General features: G+C 47.5%; 1 protein-coding gene across 6 annotated transcripts in view; it reads left to right on the top strand.

Annotated features, from left to right (window-relative positions):
• MEIS1 (Meis homeobox 1) overlaps positions 1–7607 on the top strand; it is a 110909-nt gene extending 103302 nt beyond the window's left edge. For 4 of the 6 annotated variants that reach the window (XM_062611444.1, XM_062611419.1, XM_062611437.1 and 1 more), the window contains 3 exons: positions 1811–1869; positions 3095–3184; positions 6047–7607. In XM_062611444.1, coding sequence (XP_062467428.1) covers positions 1811–1869; positions 3095–3184; positions 6047–6330 — 433 coding nt within the window. In that variant the 3' untranslated portion in view covers positions 6331–7607. Of the gene's footprint in view, positions 1–1810; positions 1870–3094; positions 3185–3454; positions 3551–6046 lie in introns of all 6 variants that reach the window. The other 2 variants (XM_062611453.1, XM_062611463.1) reach the window with 1 other exon arrangement.
• The last annotated feature ends 5747 nt before the right edge of the window (positions 7608–13354 follow it).

The following is a 13354-nucleotide window of genomic DNA, read 5'->3' as shown; positions in this document are numbered from 1 at the left end:
GCTTATTTCACATGGTGTTTGTGCTACACCTGTGCTTATAATGAGAAAGGAGAATTAGTCTAACCTTCTGCTCACATGATTCTAATTTCCATGGTTTGTACAAGATAATGATAAACTGATTTGCAACACTGTTTGCTGGAGTTGAGGCTTTTTTTTTCTTTATTGGAAATGTGTAGAAAAATTGATCCAATGCTCTTGCTGGCAAAACATGACCTAGTTAAGGTGTACGGTTTCCACATCGGCACCCGGAATTTGTGCCTTTGAGCCCATTTTTTTGAGACAGGCTTGATTAGGATTCAAGATCTTGATTAATTTTTTGCTGGAGCTTGGTAACGGGCATCAGTTGGGAATGGGAGATAGGAGGAGACCAAAATCACTGTGCTGGTCTTTGATGAGGGCAAAACAAACAGCATGGGGTGGTGGTTTGTGATTCTTCTCCCCTCTGGCTTTGAGGAACGGGTGTGCAGAGCTGATTCCCGCAGGAAGGTCCTATTGGCTTTATCTCTGAAGTGGGAGAACTCCTGCTAAGCCACTCCAAGCAAAGGCAACAAAACCAAGCAGCAAGCAGTCCTTTGTGGACTTTCCTATTGCATTCTGCAAGTGTTGTGTCATTTTACCCAGGCTCATGCTTCTTCTTTTACTAGTAGATATTGTGGCATACACTTTTTTTATTATTCCTGCTCTCTCTTGCAAAGAACGTAAAGTCTGGTCATGAGGCTTTGCTGTGATTAAATCTCAGCAAAGATTTTTTCCAAATGGGTTTTAACTGAGCTTTCTGATGAGCAAGACCACAAGAGAAGTTCTTCTAAGGCTCTTCAGGCAGGTTCCCAGCCATGGTTTTGAGCCTTCTGATTTCAGCGCCATGAGGACTGCCTGCAGAGGAGACTGGGGCAGCTGTGATCCTCCTCCTTCTTCTGTTTTGCTCCAAAGTATTTTGAATATTCCTTTCCCAAACAAGCATTGCAAGACTCACTGAGGCAGAGAGCTATAAAAGTACGAGGAGGACGGCTGCAGATGACTATTTTTAAAAAATGAATGTACCTTTTTTTTTTCATTTCCAAAGATCTGCTTCTCATTGTTCAGGGGGAATTTTCAGTAGTCCAGTAATTACAGTTTAACAAGATGTTTGCTGTAAATGGTCAGGCCTAGCTGGAGAAAACAGGATTATAAATTCAATTACTGTAAAGCTATGACCTCGCCTTGACCCCTCAGACTTTGCATAAAGAGGTGGGGGGAGAAAAGCCCACCAAGAAATGGCTAGGAGGAATGCAGGGCTCTTAAGTCCCCAGCAGTGTGAGTTAGCAGTGATAAAACTCCAGACGTTCCCTCATTTGATGGGCTTCTGCCATCACAGTTCATTATCTTAATAGTGGGCATTAAAAGGGAATTAGGTTTGCAAGAGGTAGGGGCAGGTTTTGATTAAAAAAAAAAAAAAAGGAAAAAAAAGTCAGAGGACATAAGGCACTAATGAGGGGGAGGTAGCAGATGCCCTCACGAGCATCTCGCCGGCTTCACCTGTTCAGTTTTATTTCTGTGCCCCATTCTGAATCGAGAAGAGCGTTACTGGTATTGTTTCCTGGAAACTCCGCTAATTCCCCCATGGAAAGATGAAATGGAAGTGTCTGACTGTGGTAGAAAGCAGGCAAACATAAATCAGCTTGGAAACCCCAAGCTTGTGCTCTCAAAGGTCATCAGGGTTAGAGGTTTTGCAGTATTTGCATCCCTTCACAGCCTGACAGAGTTGGGCGAGAGGGCTTGGGGATGGGTAGAAGTCATCCCTTTCCTAACCGTTTGCTTTCTTATCTTGCAGGTTTATTAATGCTAGAAGAAGAATAGTTCAGCCCATGATAGACCAGTCCAATCGAGCAGGTAAGTCCCCAATAGTAGCTGTATTCAAGTCACGCAGACAAAAAAACATGCTCAAGCCATTCACCGGGAGGTCCATTACCTGGTAAATAAATGAGAAATGAATGCTGGGAGTGATTGACAATTAAAATGCAACCAGCTTTCTTTCATTACAACCCCAATAATTTTGACATGATTAAAACATTTGAGGAAAAAAAATGAAAATTCAAAAAAAGAAACTAAAATGATCCACTCCATGACTGGACTTCCCATACACATACAAGTAGTTGGTTTGAGTTTTCCTTCCCAGCTCTTTCTGCTCCTATGACCACTCCCTGGTGCATGGCTTGGTGTGGAATTGCTGTAAACTTTATTACCTGTCAAAAGGGCAAAGGGGTCAGAATCGCTTGTGGGACTCAGTAAAGTTCAAAGACATTCAATGAGGTAGAGCTTTATGTGCTTTAATAACCCAAGGCAGCTTACTTCTGAAGCCAGCTTTTAATGTACAGTCAAAACCTCGAGTTCAGGTAGTGATACTTGTATAGGATCCTTTTGTCCCTTGTCTCTTCTTCTTAGTAGCTGTCTTTGGGGATTGATGAGTATTTGGCGTTTACTTTGGGGGAATTTCTTTCTATTTTTGTAAAAAATATTAAGTTTTCACATGCTGTTTCTGTCTGGGGTCTTGGCTCACAGCTCTGTGTGGGTATTTACCATCGAGGAATAGCCAGTTACTCCCAGTTGGTTTTGCTTTCCCAAGTCTCAGTGCCAGACTATCCAAATCCATCGTTGTCCTAGATGCCTTTGGGCCACAATTCCTCTTTGAGTACATTTGATTATTTTGTCATTAGAGGTAAATATCTGGCATGAATGTGCTCAGGTCCTGCTCTTAGAAAGGCACACGGGCGTAATTTAACACACTGCAATTTCAGTGTGGCTATTCCAGCCATAAAATCCAGCTCCTATACAGGTCTTTGCATTGACGTCAGCAGTGGCAGCAGCTGGAGCTGGGGCTCCTCGTGTCTCGAGATTTCGGATCGCTAACTTCATTTCCAAACTCGCAGTAGGAAATTAAGCCAAAACCAAGCGTGTTAGCCCAGCCTCTCAATTTGAGCAGTAGATGGTTTTCACTCTTTTTAGAGCCAGCATTGACAGCTGTCTCACAGAGTCCATAGATAGGGGGGTTGTGTCTTGACACCAAGAGGTGACCCTTTTGGCTGTTGCTAAAAAGCAATGTTCTACACTTTTCCAGTAAGTCAAGGCACACCCTATAACCCCGACGGGCAGCCGATGGGAGGTTTTGTGATGGACGGCCAGCAGCACATGGGCATCCGAGCGCCAGGTAAGCCCTCGGGGTAGCGTCACCCACCGATGGGTGATCTCAGTCATGCCACCACAGGTAACCACACTTCCACCCTTCACCGTCCTCTCAGCTGTCTGCCTTGCCTTGCCTGTCTTCTGCCTGCTTTCAGTCACCGAGGGAAACCAGGCATCTTCTCGCTCAAGGGGTCCTGGACTCTCTGCCATGCTGTGTTTTGGAAAGGGGCTTTTGGCACTATCTGTTGACTTTGCTCATTCTCTGGCATCTTCTTGGATTTTTATCTCCTTCTAGGACCTATGAGTGGAATGGGCATGAATATGGGCATGGAGGGGCAGTGGCACTACATGTAACCTTCACCTAGGTAACCAATGGCAAAGCCAGGGGGAAGTAAGTACAAACGGGGTCTTTGTTCTCACTTTGTCCGAGGGATATTTGTCTCCTTACATTTCCCTATGTTCTCCCTGCCCATAGCCTCATGCTTGTTCCTTCCTTTCCATCCATCCATCCTACGCCTGGGCTCCTTTGGGTTTCTGTCCCTCTGGTTCAGCTCAAGCTTTCCAAGCTCCCAAACCCCCCGTGCGCGCGTGCGCCGTACACTGACGCCGCCGTACATCGACGCCGCCATACATTGATGCTATTATCCATCCCTGAGCACATGACAAAACAAGAAGCAGCCAGGGAGGTGGGGGAGCCCGTCGTCTTGGCAACAGACTGATTTGCAAAATGTAAGCGGTCTGCAGCAGCGCAGGGAGAGGAAAGAGCATGTCCCCAAAGTGTCATAAATCTGTCTAACCGCAGTTGATGCATGAGTTACATTTCTCCTGCTAACCTGCAAGACACCAAAAAAGCCAAACAGAGAGTTCTCATAGGTGAAAAAAAAATAAGCTGTGGCTTCACTTAGTTGCGTTTTGGAAGGCGATGGACCAAACTTTGGGGTTTTTTCCTTAATTTTTTTTTCCCCCCAAGTTTATTTCTCTTTGTCTGTCCATCATAATGGGATTACGTGTGGCAAAGGAAAAAGAGAGAATACAAAATAGAGGTGTGCGCAGCAGGCTATGGAGCTTAGCCCAGGCTAATTGACTATATCCAAATTAAGTATGCCATCACTTGCAGTGTGACAAATGGATTTGACTTATTCAGTATACAAAAATAGAGATCATTAATGCAATCTTCAGTGGCAGGCCTTGCGAAGAAAGCCTAGAAAAACTGCCCCAGTTTCCCCCCACCCTTTTGTCTTTTTATAAGGGAAAATACATTATACACCTTTTTTTCTTTTCTTTTTTTTTTTTTTTTAAGAGCAAAGCAGTTTGAAACACGGAGGCACCAGTACCGTGTTTAAATGGTGCCTGATTCTGTTTCTTTCGCTCTCTTTCTAGAGTTACAAGCAGTTATTTTGGCATCTTCATTGTACCCCCAGCCAATATTAACGCAGGGTTTGAAGTTACCCAGGCCAAGTGTATTTCATAGTCGTCTTCTCTGGGTGCAAGTCAAAACTAAGTTTTAACAATTAGCTGTGAAAACATTCCTCTGAGCTTGGGAATGCAACAGCCTTATTACCTCATCATGGAAATTTCTAGCTTAGTTAATTTAAATATTGTTTCTTAGTTTCTGGGTCAATTAAATTTAAATGATGTATTTTATGCTTCGTGACCAATTAAATTAATAGGTTATTACAAAAAATATTATCATCTTTTTTGATTAAAGAGCTGTGAGTACAGTATATTTTATAAGCAATTTTCATTAGTTCAAAACTGTTCCTTTAGGCTAGATTAAGCAGCTATTCATTGCTAGAGTCTTGAGACCTGATTCCAAGGTGTTCGGCGCATTCACAGCGCGCTCTTACTTAGAACTAAAGCCAATTGAACCTACTTAGCAATAGCGTATGCCTTTCACCCTTGATGATTATGGAGCTTATAGCTCTCCGAAACAATACACCTGTCAGTTCCCATCAGCTACAGCAATCCAAGCAGAAGGCAGAGGCCCACAGAAAGCAGGAGGCTTTATTGTTTTAGGTCCAATTTTTTCCTTATTGTTCTCCCAAGCCCACTGCAAGGGTGACTGAGTTGTGCGTCTGATTTTTTTTCAGACAGAAGTGAGCAAGGGGAAAGAATTAATTGATAACTGTTATTGATTATAGATATATTTTTAATGCATTTAAAAATACAGGTTTGATTTAACAATCATCCTTAGTAATCCTATCAATTTCGGCTTCATATGAGGCCTTTGTTCAGTGATGTATGTGCTTGCTGTATAGTGTCTGTTTGAATGGCACAAATACTTGGGAGAGATTCCAAGTGATGGGGCTCAAGAGCTAAATAAATAACTGTTGATAAACCTCGACACTGATTTAACTCATCTCTCCTCCCAAGCCCCTCATTAACGACTACTGATTCCCTGCCTTGTATTCCCAGCACACTTTTACAAGTGGGGAGACGAAGGCGGGTAGCTGGAACAAGGCCATGGGGGATGGAGCCCACCTAAGAGCCTTCACAAGGGCTTCCCCGGCTTGGTGCCACCACCCTGTGTGACATCAGTCGTCATCAGGCTGGCTCTGCCTTGGGCATGCTTCCAGATCGGAAATATCTCCATCACATACGTTCCTAACCATAAAAGCAGAAAGCGGTTTTATCTCCCAGAACTCTGTATTTGGAGGGGGGAGGATGTACTTGGGTTTTTTTATGACCTGAGAATCATTCCTGTTGCCGTTGTTGTGAGTCCATACATAGACTCCAATCCCACAAAGGCAGCTGCACTCACACATTCATGACTCCGCATCCCGCCTTGGGCTCGAGTCCAGCCTTCCCGTGCCCAAGCCGAGGAGCCTCGTGGCCCCATGTCCATAGCTGATCCCCAGCACTCACCACCACTTCTTTCTCTCCGCAGGGCTGCAAAGTATGCCAGGGGATTATGTGTCTCGGGGTAGTCCAATGGGTATGAATATGGGACAGCCAAGCTATACCCCACCCCAGATGCCCCCTCATCCCGCTCAGCTGCGTCATGGCCCCCCCATGCATACCTACATTCCTGGACACCCTCACCACCCAGCGATGATGATGCATGGAGGACCACCCCACCCTGGAATGCCCATGTCAGCATCAAGCCCCACAATGCTTCATACCGGCGAGCCGGCAGTGAGCGGACAAGTGATGGACATTCATGCTCAGTAGCTTAAGGGAAATACGCGTTGTCTGCAGCAACGGTAGATTTCAAACATTGTCTTTCTGCAATGACTATGGAGTTCTTGGCTTCAACTTTGGACCAAGGGACGTTCCGATTCTTCACAGGGACCCTGAAAAGCAGGAAAACACCAACCGAAGTCAACTTCTGGGGACATGCTAAATACCTATATAAGACATTAAGAGATCAAAGAGTGAAATATTGTAAAATGCTATTATACTGTTATCCATATTACGTTGTTTCTTATAGATTTTTTAAAAAAAATGTGAAATTTTTCCACACTATGTGTGTTGTTTCCATAGCTCTTCACTTCCTCCAGAAGCCTCCTTACATTGAAAAAGAAGCCTTACACTTATCCTGCAAATGACAGAAAGGGCTTATTTGCAGGATTTTTAGAGCATTAAAATAACTATGTCAGGCAGAAGAATCTTTCTTCTATCCTAGGATTTCAGCCATGCACACTCTCTCTCTCCCCCCTCTCTCCTCTCTCTCTTTTTTTTCCCTTTCTCTCCCTTTCTCCCTGTCTCTCTCCCTCTCTCTCTTTCTAGCCTGGGGCGTGAATTTGCATGTCTAATTCATTTACTCACCATATTTGAATTGGCCTGAACAGATGTAAATCGGGAAGGATGGGAAAAACTGCAGTCATCAACAATGATTAATCAGCTGTTGCAGGCAGTGTCTTAAGGAGACTGGTAGGAGGAAGCATGGAAACGGAAAGGCAGTGTATTTGAAGCCTAATTGTCACATCAGAGCATCCTTGTCCCCATGCAGCAACCACCACCTTGTACATCACTTCCTGTTTTATGCAGCTCGAAACATGGACTGAAGATTTATTTTTAATATGTTGACTTTCTTTCTGGGCAAGACATCGGTCATGTGTGCATTTTTTTTTTCCCCATAGTCCCATCATGGAGCATTTATGTATACATTGTAAATAAATTTTGTGCAAAAAGGACTGGAAAAATGATCTGTATTATTGCAATTTTTTGTAAAAGTAGCAGTTTGGTATGAGTTGGCATGCATACAGATTTACTAAGTGGGATAAGCTAATTATACTTTTGTTGTGGTTAAACAAATGCTTGTTGATAGCCTTTTTCTATCAAGAAACCAAGGAGCTAATTATTATTAATAATAATCATTGCACACTGAGTCTTAGAGTTTCTGATTGAAACAGTTTGGATTGTATAATAACTCAAAGCCCAGTTGTAGTAGTTTGAGTGCAGTAATGAAATCTGAATCTAAAATAAAAACAAATTATTTTTTGTCATGGTGACTCCACTGCTTGCAAAATTTGTTTCCTGCCCCCCCCTTCAGTATTTGTAGCCATTCTATCCCAAACTGGGATCCAAGCAGCTACAAAATTCAGCTAGCTCCAGAGGCATACCTCGCATTGCTGTTTAAATATTGGCTTCATGTTTAAAGAATGTAAAAGTAATGCTGTGCTGCACAAGGAAACTTGCTTGGAACTTGCACTGTAAATAGTCAGGATGGGAACTGTTGCCTCTTAATAAATGTAATATTATAGGGAATTAGTGGACAGAAATTTGTAAATAGTATTACCCCCCCACCCCAAAATTAGGTTCTAATGCACAGTCTAAATTCTTGGAGCCACTCACATACGTTTCTTTCTGGACCTGAACATATTAAGGAAGGAGGAAAATAAAACTTGGAAACCATTGCCTGGGCAATGCATATTTGTAAGTGAAATGACGTGGTGGCGCGAGGGGCTGCTGGACCTCTTGTGAGCGCAGGCTGGTCCAGGCCGTCCTCTCCTCATTAACCAATTTCCTCACACAGCTGTACTTTCTGCATCGCAGCCAGCGAGTTAAATAGCACCAAAGAGCCTGGGTCGGCTGCGAGACCTTTGAGTTTTCTTAAATAAAAATCCCAGCTGCTAATAAATAAATAATAAAGAAATAAATGTAAACAGAAAAATAAATAAATAAACTCGGAGTTTCCTGGGGGTAGGAAAAGCATGCAAATCTCTTAAAGCAAAAGCATACAACAGCTCCCCTGCACCCCTTCCAAACCTGCCGCCCCCCCCTCCCGGCCTTTGTCAGGGGGTGCTCCGGGGACACCCTCTTGCCCACTCTGCTTGTCCTCCTGAGGTGGAGGGTTGGAGCTGGATGGGAGTAAGTCAGGGGTACAGGCAGGGCTGGCAGCAGGCAGCACAGATCTTGAATGAAGCAAGCCACCGAAGTGGGGTCCTCTCCCCCTGCAGCTTGGGTCTCCTCCCCTTCCTGAGTTTTCTTTTTTTTTTTTTTCCCTTTTTCCCATTTTTTAAAGGGCCGCTCTACCTCCTAAAAGGCTGCACATCCCCGCTCCCGCTTTGTGAGCCCGGAATAATGACACTTTTCTGCCAAAATGTGAATGAACGGGGCTTGCTTTTTACTTTTTTGTGTTTTTCTTTTTCCTCCTCTTTTTTTTTTTTTTTTTTTGTTTGGTCGCTGTTGTTGTGTTTAGTTTTGGGTTTTGTTTTTTTTTTTTTTATGTTTCTTGAAAGACAAAAACAAACCGCCCTCTTGCATGTGAGGGCACACGCGTCCCTTCCTCCTCGCAGCCGCGGAGAAGTGGGGCACAGGCCTTCCTCCATGGGACTTTTTTTATGGGGGGAAGACAAAACACCCACATTTCAAATTGAGCCCACTATTATATCCCAAGACATTTAATCAGCTGTAATTATAACACATTCAAAATGAAGAATATGCCTTGACAGTATTTTTATTGTTATTGTTCATCGCATGATGTTAGACAGCTTCAGAGGCACAGGAAAGAGAAGTAAACGGGTTACAAATAGGGAATTATCCCTCGTTTAGCATTAAAATTCATTTAGATAAAATTGCCACAAACATTTAAATGGGGAGATTAGTTCCCCCTCACGCCTTATTGCACTCTCTCAATGGCTCCGTTAAGAACATTTTACACGTTGGAAATTCCGCCTTTTCGGGCTGCTCGCTGTTTCCTAGCTACCTCCTTTCACCGCACCGGGGGAGGCCGGGGGGGAGGGTTGGGGATGGGGGTCGGGAGAGGCCGCCCGGCTGCGCCTCAGCGCCCCGGCGTCGGGGACTGCGCGCCCCGAGGGAGCGCACTCCTCGCTGCGCGGCGCTGCGCGGAGGGCGGCGGAGTTCGGGAGAGGGCGCGGATGTGGGGAGAGGAGGGGGCCTCGCTGCCTCGCTGTCCTGCCGCTGCCCGCCGCGGAGGAGCAGGAGGAGGAGGAGGAGGAAGAGGAGGAGGAGGAGGAAAGCCGGCTTCGACTGCCATCTCTTGGGGGCTCTGGAGAGTGCCGCGGGGGGTGGGGGGTGTTGGGGGCTCCTCGGTCGCCCGCGCAGTTCTGCGGACATTGCGCGCCGCAGGCCCAAAGTTTGTGCGACCCCCGGAGGGGCTTCGGTTTCCTCCCCGCTCCCCCTCCCCTCCTTTTTTTTTTTCTTTATTTGAGCCCCCCTAATTTTTCCCCTTTGCACAGCCCCCCGCCCAGCACAGCTTCCCTCGGAGCCGCGTGCGCGCAGTGCCGCGCAAGGGGAGCGCAAAGCTTTACTTCCTCCTCACAGGGGCGCGGGCGGAGGGACGGGGAGACAGAACCGTTAGCGCGGTATTTGCGCGCATGGCTGCGCGGGGCCTGCCCTGCCCTGGAGTGGGTTCCGGCACCCCACAAGGGTTGGGGTTTTTATGGGGAGCATCAAGCGGGCGGGCAGAGAGGCTGGTGACGGGGGTGCCTGCCCTGCCGGCCCGGCCGTGCCTACTGCGGCCGCAGGTACTTTTGGGCTCAGAAGCGGCACTTTTCGGACACGCGGTGAATATTCCTACCCTCTGCGCTGCGGCGCGGAAAGTCCCAGACCTCCGCGCGTCCTGAGCCCGCGTGGAACACTGTGTTTACCCTCTCCCCTGACCTTGTTGTGCCGCCCAGGATGATAACACATATATATATTATGTATACATAAGAGCAAAGCCGCGCTCCCCGAGCGGCGGGCACAGGCGGCGGACCCTGGGCGCAGGCCGGGCCGGGTCGGTCTGCGCGGTGCGGTGCGGAACGCGTCACGATCGTGAGCGGTGCGGGGACCCCCCCTGCTGCCTCCGAGGTGCTGCCTGGAGGTGGCTGCTCAGCTCCGGGCCGGGCTGCCGCTTTGTGTGTGACAGCCAGCAAACCTTCGCCGTCTCTTTAATGCGTGTGGAAATAACCGCATGCCTGTGTGGCAGCTGCTTCTAAAGCCCCAAGTAACTCTTTTGGAAGAGCAGGGGGAAAAGAGTGAAAGGCAAAAGAAAGACTGTTCATTTTTTTTCCTTTGGTGCCATTTTGGATGTCATCTGTTACCTTGGTGACTGCGCTCAGCCCCCAAAGCCCCTGGATTGTTAGGGGAAAAAAAAAAAAAAAGGAAAAAAAAAAAAAAAGCATGCTATTTCTGCACCGTCATTTATCACTGTCACCGCATAATGATTCCCCTCGCAGCTCCTTATTGATGTTTGTAATTGCATTATCTCATAAAGGGAGGGGGTGGCGGGCCGGGATGATCAATGGAGCCGCGCCGTGCATGCCGGGGTCAGGGGCTGCGGGAGGCGGTGCCCCCCCCGGACCCCCCCCCCCCCCCCCCCCAGGGCCCCGGTCCCCGCCTGGCAGACAACAAGTCCCGGGCAGCGCCCGGAGCGCGGCCCCGGCAGCCGGCGTGCGGGGCAAGGGCACCCCCGGGCGGGCCCGTCCTTGTGGGACACCCCATCTGGGGAGGGGATGAAAAAGAGAATTAAAAATTCAAATGGGTTTAATAGTATTTGGGTGGGAAAAAACACTTGGTACACCAATGCTCCTATCCGCCCCCCCCCCCCCCGATCCCGAAGCGTTTGGCCGCGTACCTGCCCGGAGGGGCGGGGTTGAGGGCTGCTCTGGGGCTCCGCAGGGCCCCTTCAACAGCTGATCCCCGCGGAGCTCGGCCGCGGAGGATGCGCGGGGCCCGGCGGAGGCTGCCCCTCGTAGGGAGCGGGTGACGGGAGCCCCGGAAGGGAGTGACGGGGGGACGGGGAGGAGGAGGAGGGCTCAGAAAAGCTGCTCGTTCCCCTCATTTAATTGTTTTTTACCAGCTTATTTTCACCGCAGAGAAGCGACGTCGAGAGCTTTATAGCGAGGGAAGCGCTGCTGAAACTCCCCGAACCTGAGCAGCCAGAGGGGCTCTTTCCCCCTCTCCCTTCTCTCTCCCCAGATCTATAAAGATTACCAACGGAGTAAAGATTAACTCCTTCCCCCGCTCCTCGCCTCACAAAATGAACTCCATCTGCTGCGTCCAAAAGTTAAAAGAATTATTTCCCAGCCGCTTTCCCAGAGGATAAGCTGGTGCACCCCTAAACCTGGGACTTGCAGGAATCAAAGCCGAGCCTATGTGAGCCAGGGCAAGGCGATGCTGAGGTTGGCACAGCCATCCCAGGCAGCCCCAATGGTTCCCTCCCTTCAACGCGCAGCTCTAAACCGAGGGCAGAGAGCAAATCCTCTCCAGCTCGTCCTTCCTTCATTGATCAGCTCTCTCCCCAGGTTTCCCCCCTTCATCCTTCCCTTGGAAATTTAGCAACGCTTTAGTTTGGAAGCAATACACTTACAGCCTAAGTGATATTGCTCTTTTCCCTATATATTTGTGTGTGCATATATATATATATTTTATCTTTCTATATTTCCTCCAGGAATGAGGGTTGGCGCTACCGTTAGCCTTGTAAAGAAACGCCGCTCGTCTGCTTTTACATAAACATCCACGTTTCCAAATAAACTTTATAAGGATTTCAATTGGAAAGTAAAGCAGTCGGCACTGCGAAGCAATGGGGCGAAGACACTGCACTTGAAATTTCAGATGTGAACTAATCCAACTTAGCTATTTTTTCCCCTTTTCTGGTCTGATAGTTTGCAATCTGGAGTTCCATACTTAAAAAAAAAAATACATTTAGTGCCATAGCCCACGGTTAAAATAGTGAAAAATTAGTCTCGTTTCAGAAATTATTTATTTATAGAACGAACATGATTAAAACATAAAAAACACACAAACTGCAGCTGCAACAAAAAAACCCCACCGTGATTTACGATTATTAAATCTTTGATTGCCATGTTAATGTTTCTTTTTCTACCTTTCATTTGCATTTTAATCTATCGAATCTTTACAATTTTGCTGCCTCCTACTCGAATGATTGATTACACATCTGAAAGAGAAAAAAAAAATACTAAGCTTTCTAGGCGAGCTTCTATTTTTCCTCCCCCCTTCCCTTTGCTGGTTAGCTTTCTGAAACCTTCCTCAACAATGTTAATGCAAGCAGGACAAATTAATTATGCTCTTTTAAATGTCAAAGGTATAAATAAAAACGCCCCCCCTCCTTCCCCCTCCTTTACCCCTCGCCCCAAATGGGAATATTTTTCCAAGCCGCTTGTTTTAAAGGCAAGAAGGAATCACCCTGGTAAAATACAATTAAAAGAAACATACGCGCAGCATCCTGACTGTAAATAAATATTATTGCGTGGACATTTACCTATGGAATAGGGAAAAATAAAAACCCAGAAAAGCAAGCAGCCGAGGTGAGGGCTCCCCGGCGCAGCGGCAGCGCTTCCCTTCACTGCTGAGCCTCAGCTTTGGGGCATTTTCTCCTCCTCCAAAAAGAAAAAGGGGGGGGGGGGGGGGGGCACCCCCCGGGAAGAGAGGAGCACCCCAGTGGGTTCCCCTTTCCCTCGCACCCCACTGGCCGGAATGCGGGGTAGAAAGCCAGGGGGAGGTATATTAGCGGGTGTGTGCGTGTGTGTAATCCCCAAAAGGGGTTGAGTCCCACCTGGGGGATGCGCCCCACTGGGCTATGGGTGCTCAGGGGGGGTACCCATGGGGGCTCACCCACCTGGGGGCTGCCTAAGGGGAAAAAACACCCCGGGGATGCGCACAGGAGGACTCTGAGCTGGGGTTTGCTCATAAGGGTATAGCCATCGGGGGATGCCCACAGAGGGACACCCACCTCGGGGATGCCGACCCAGGGCACTGTGCTGAAGGCAGCCCGCGGGCAGTGCTG

Source organism: Pezoporus occidentalis, unplaced genomic scaffold, assembly GCF_034315485.1.
Source record: "Pezoporus occidentalis ecotype Australia unplaced genomic scaffold, CSIRO_AGI_Poc_V1 ctg10, whole genome shotgun sequence".
NCBI lineage: Eukaryota > Metazoa > Chordata > Aves > Psittaciformes > Psittacidae > Pezoporus > Pezoporus occidentalis.
This window is presented reverse-complemented; position numbering and strand designations above follow the sequence as displayed.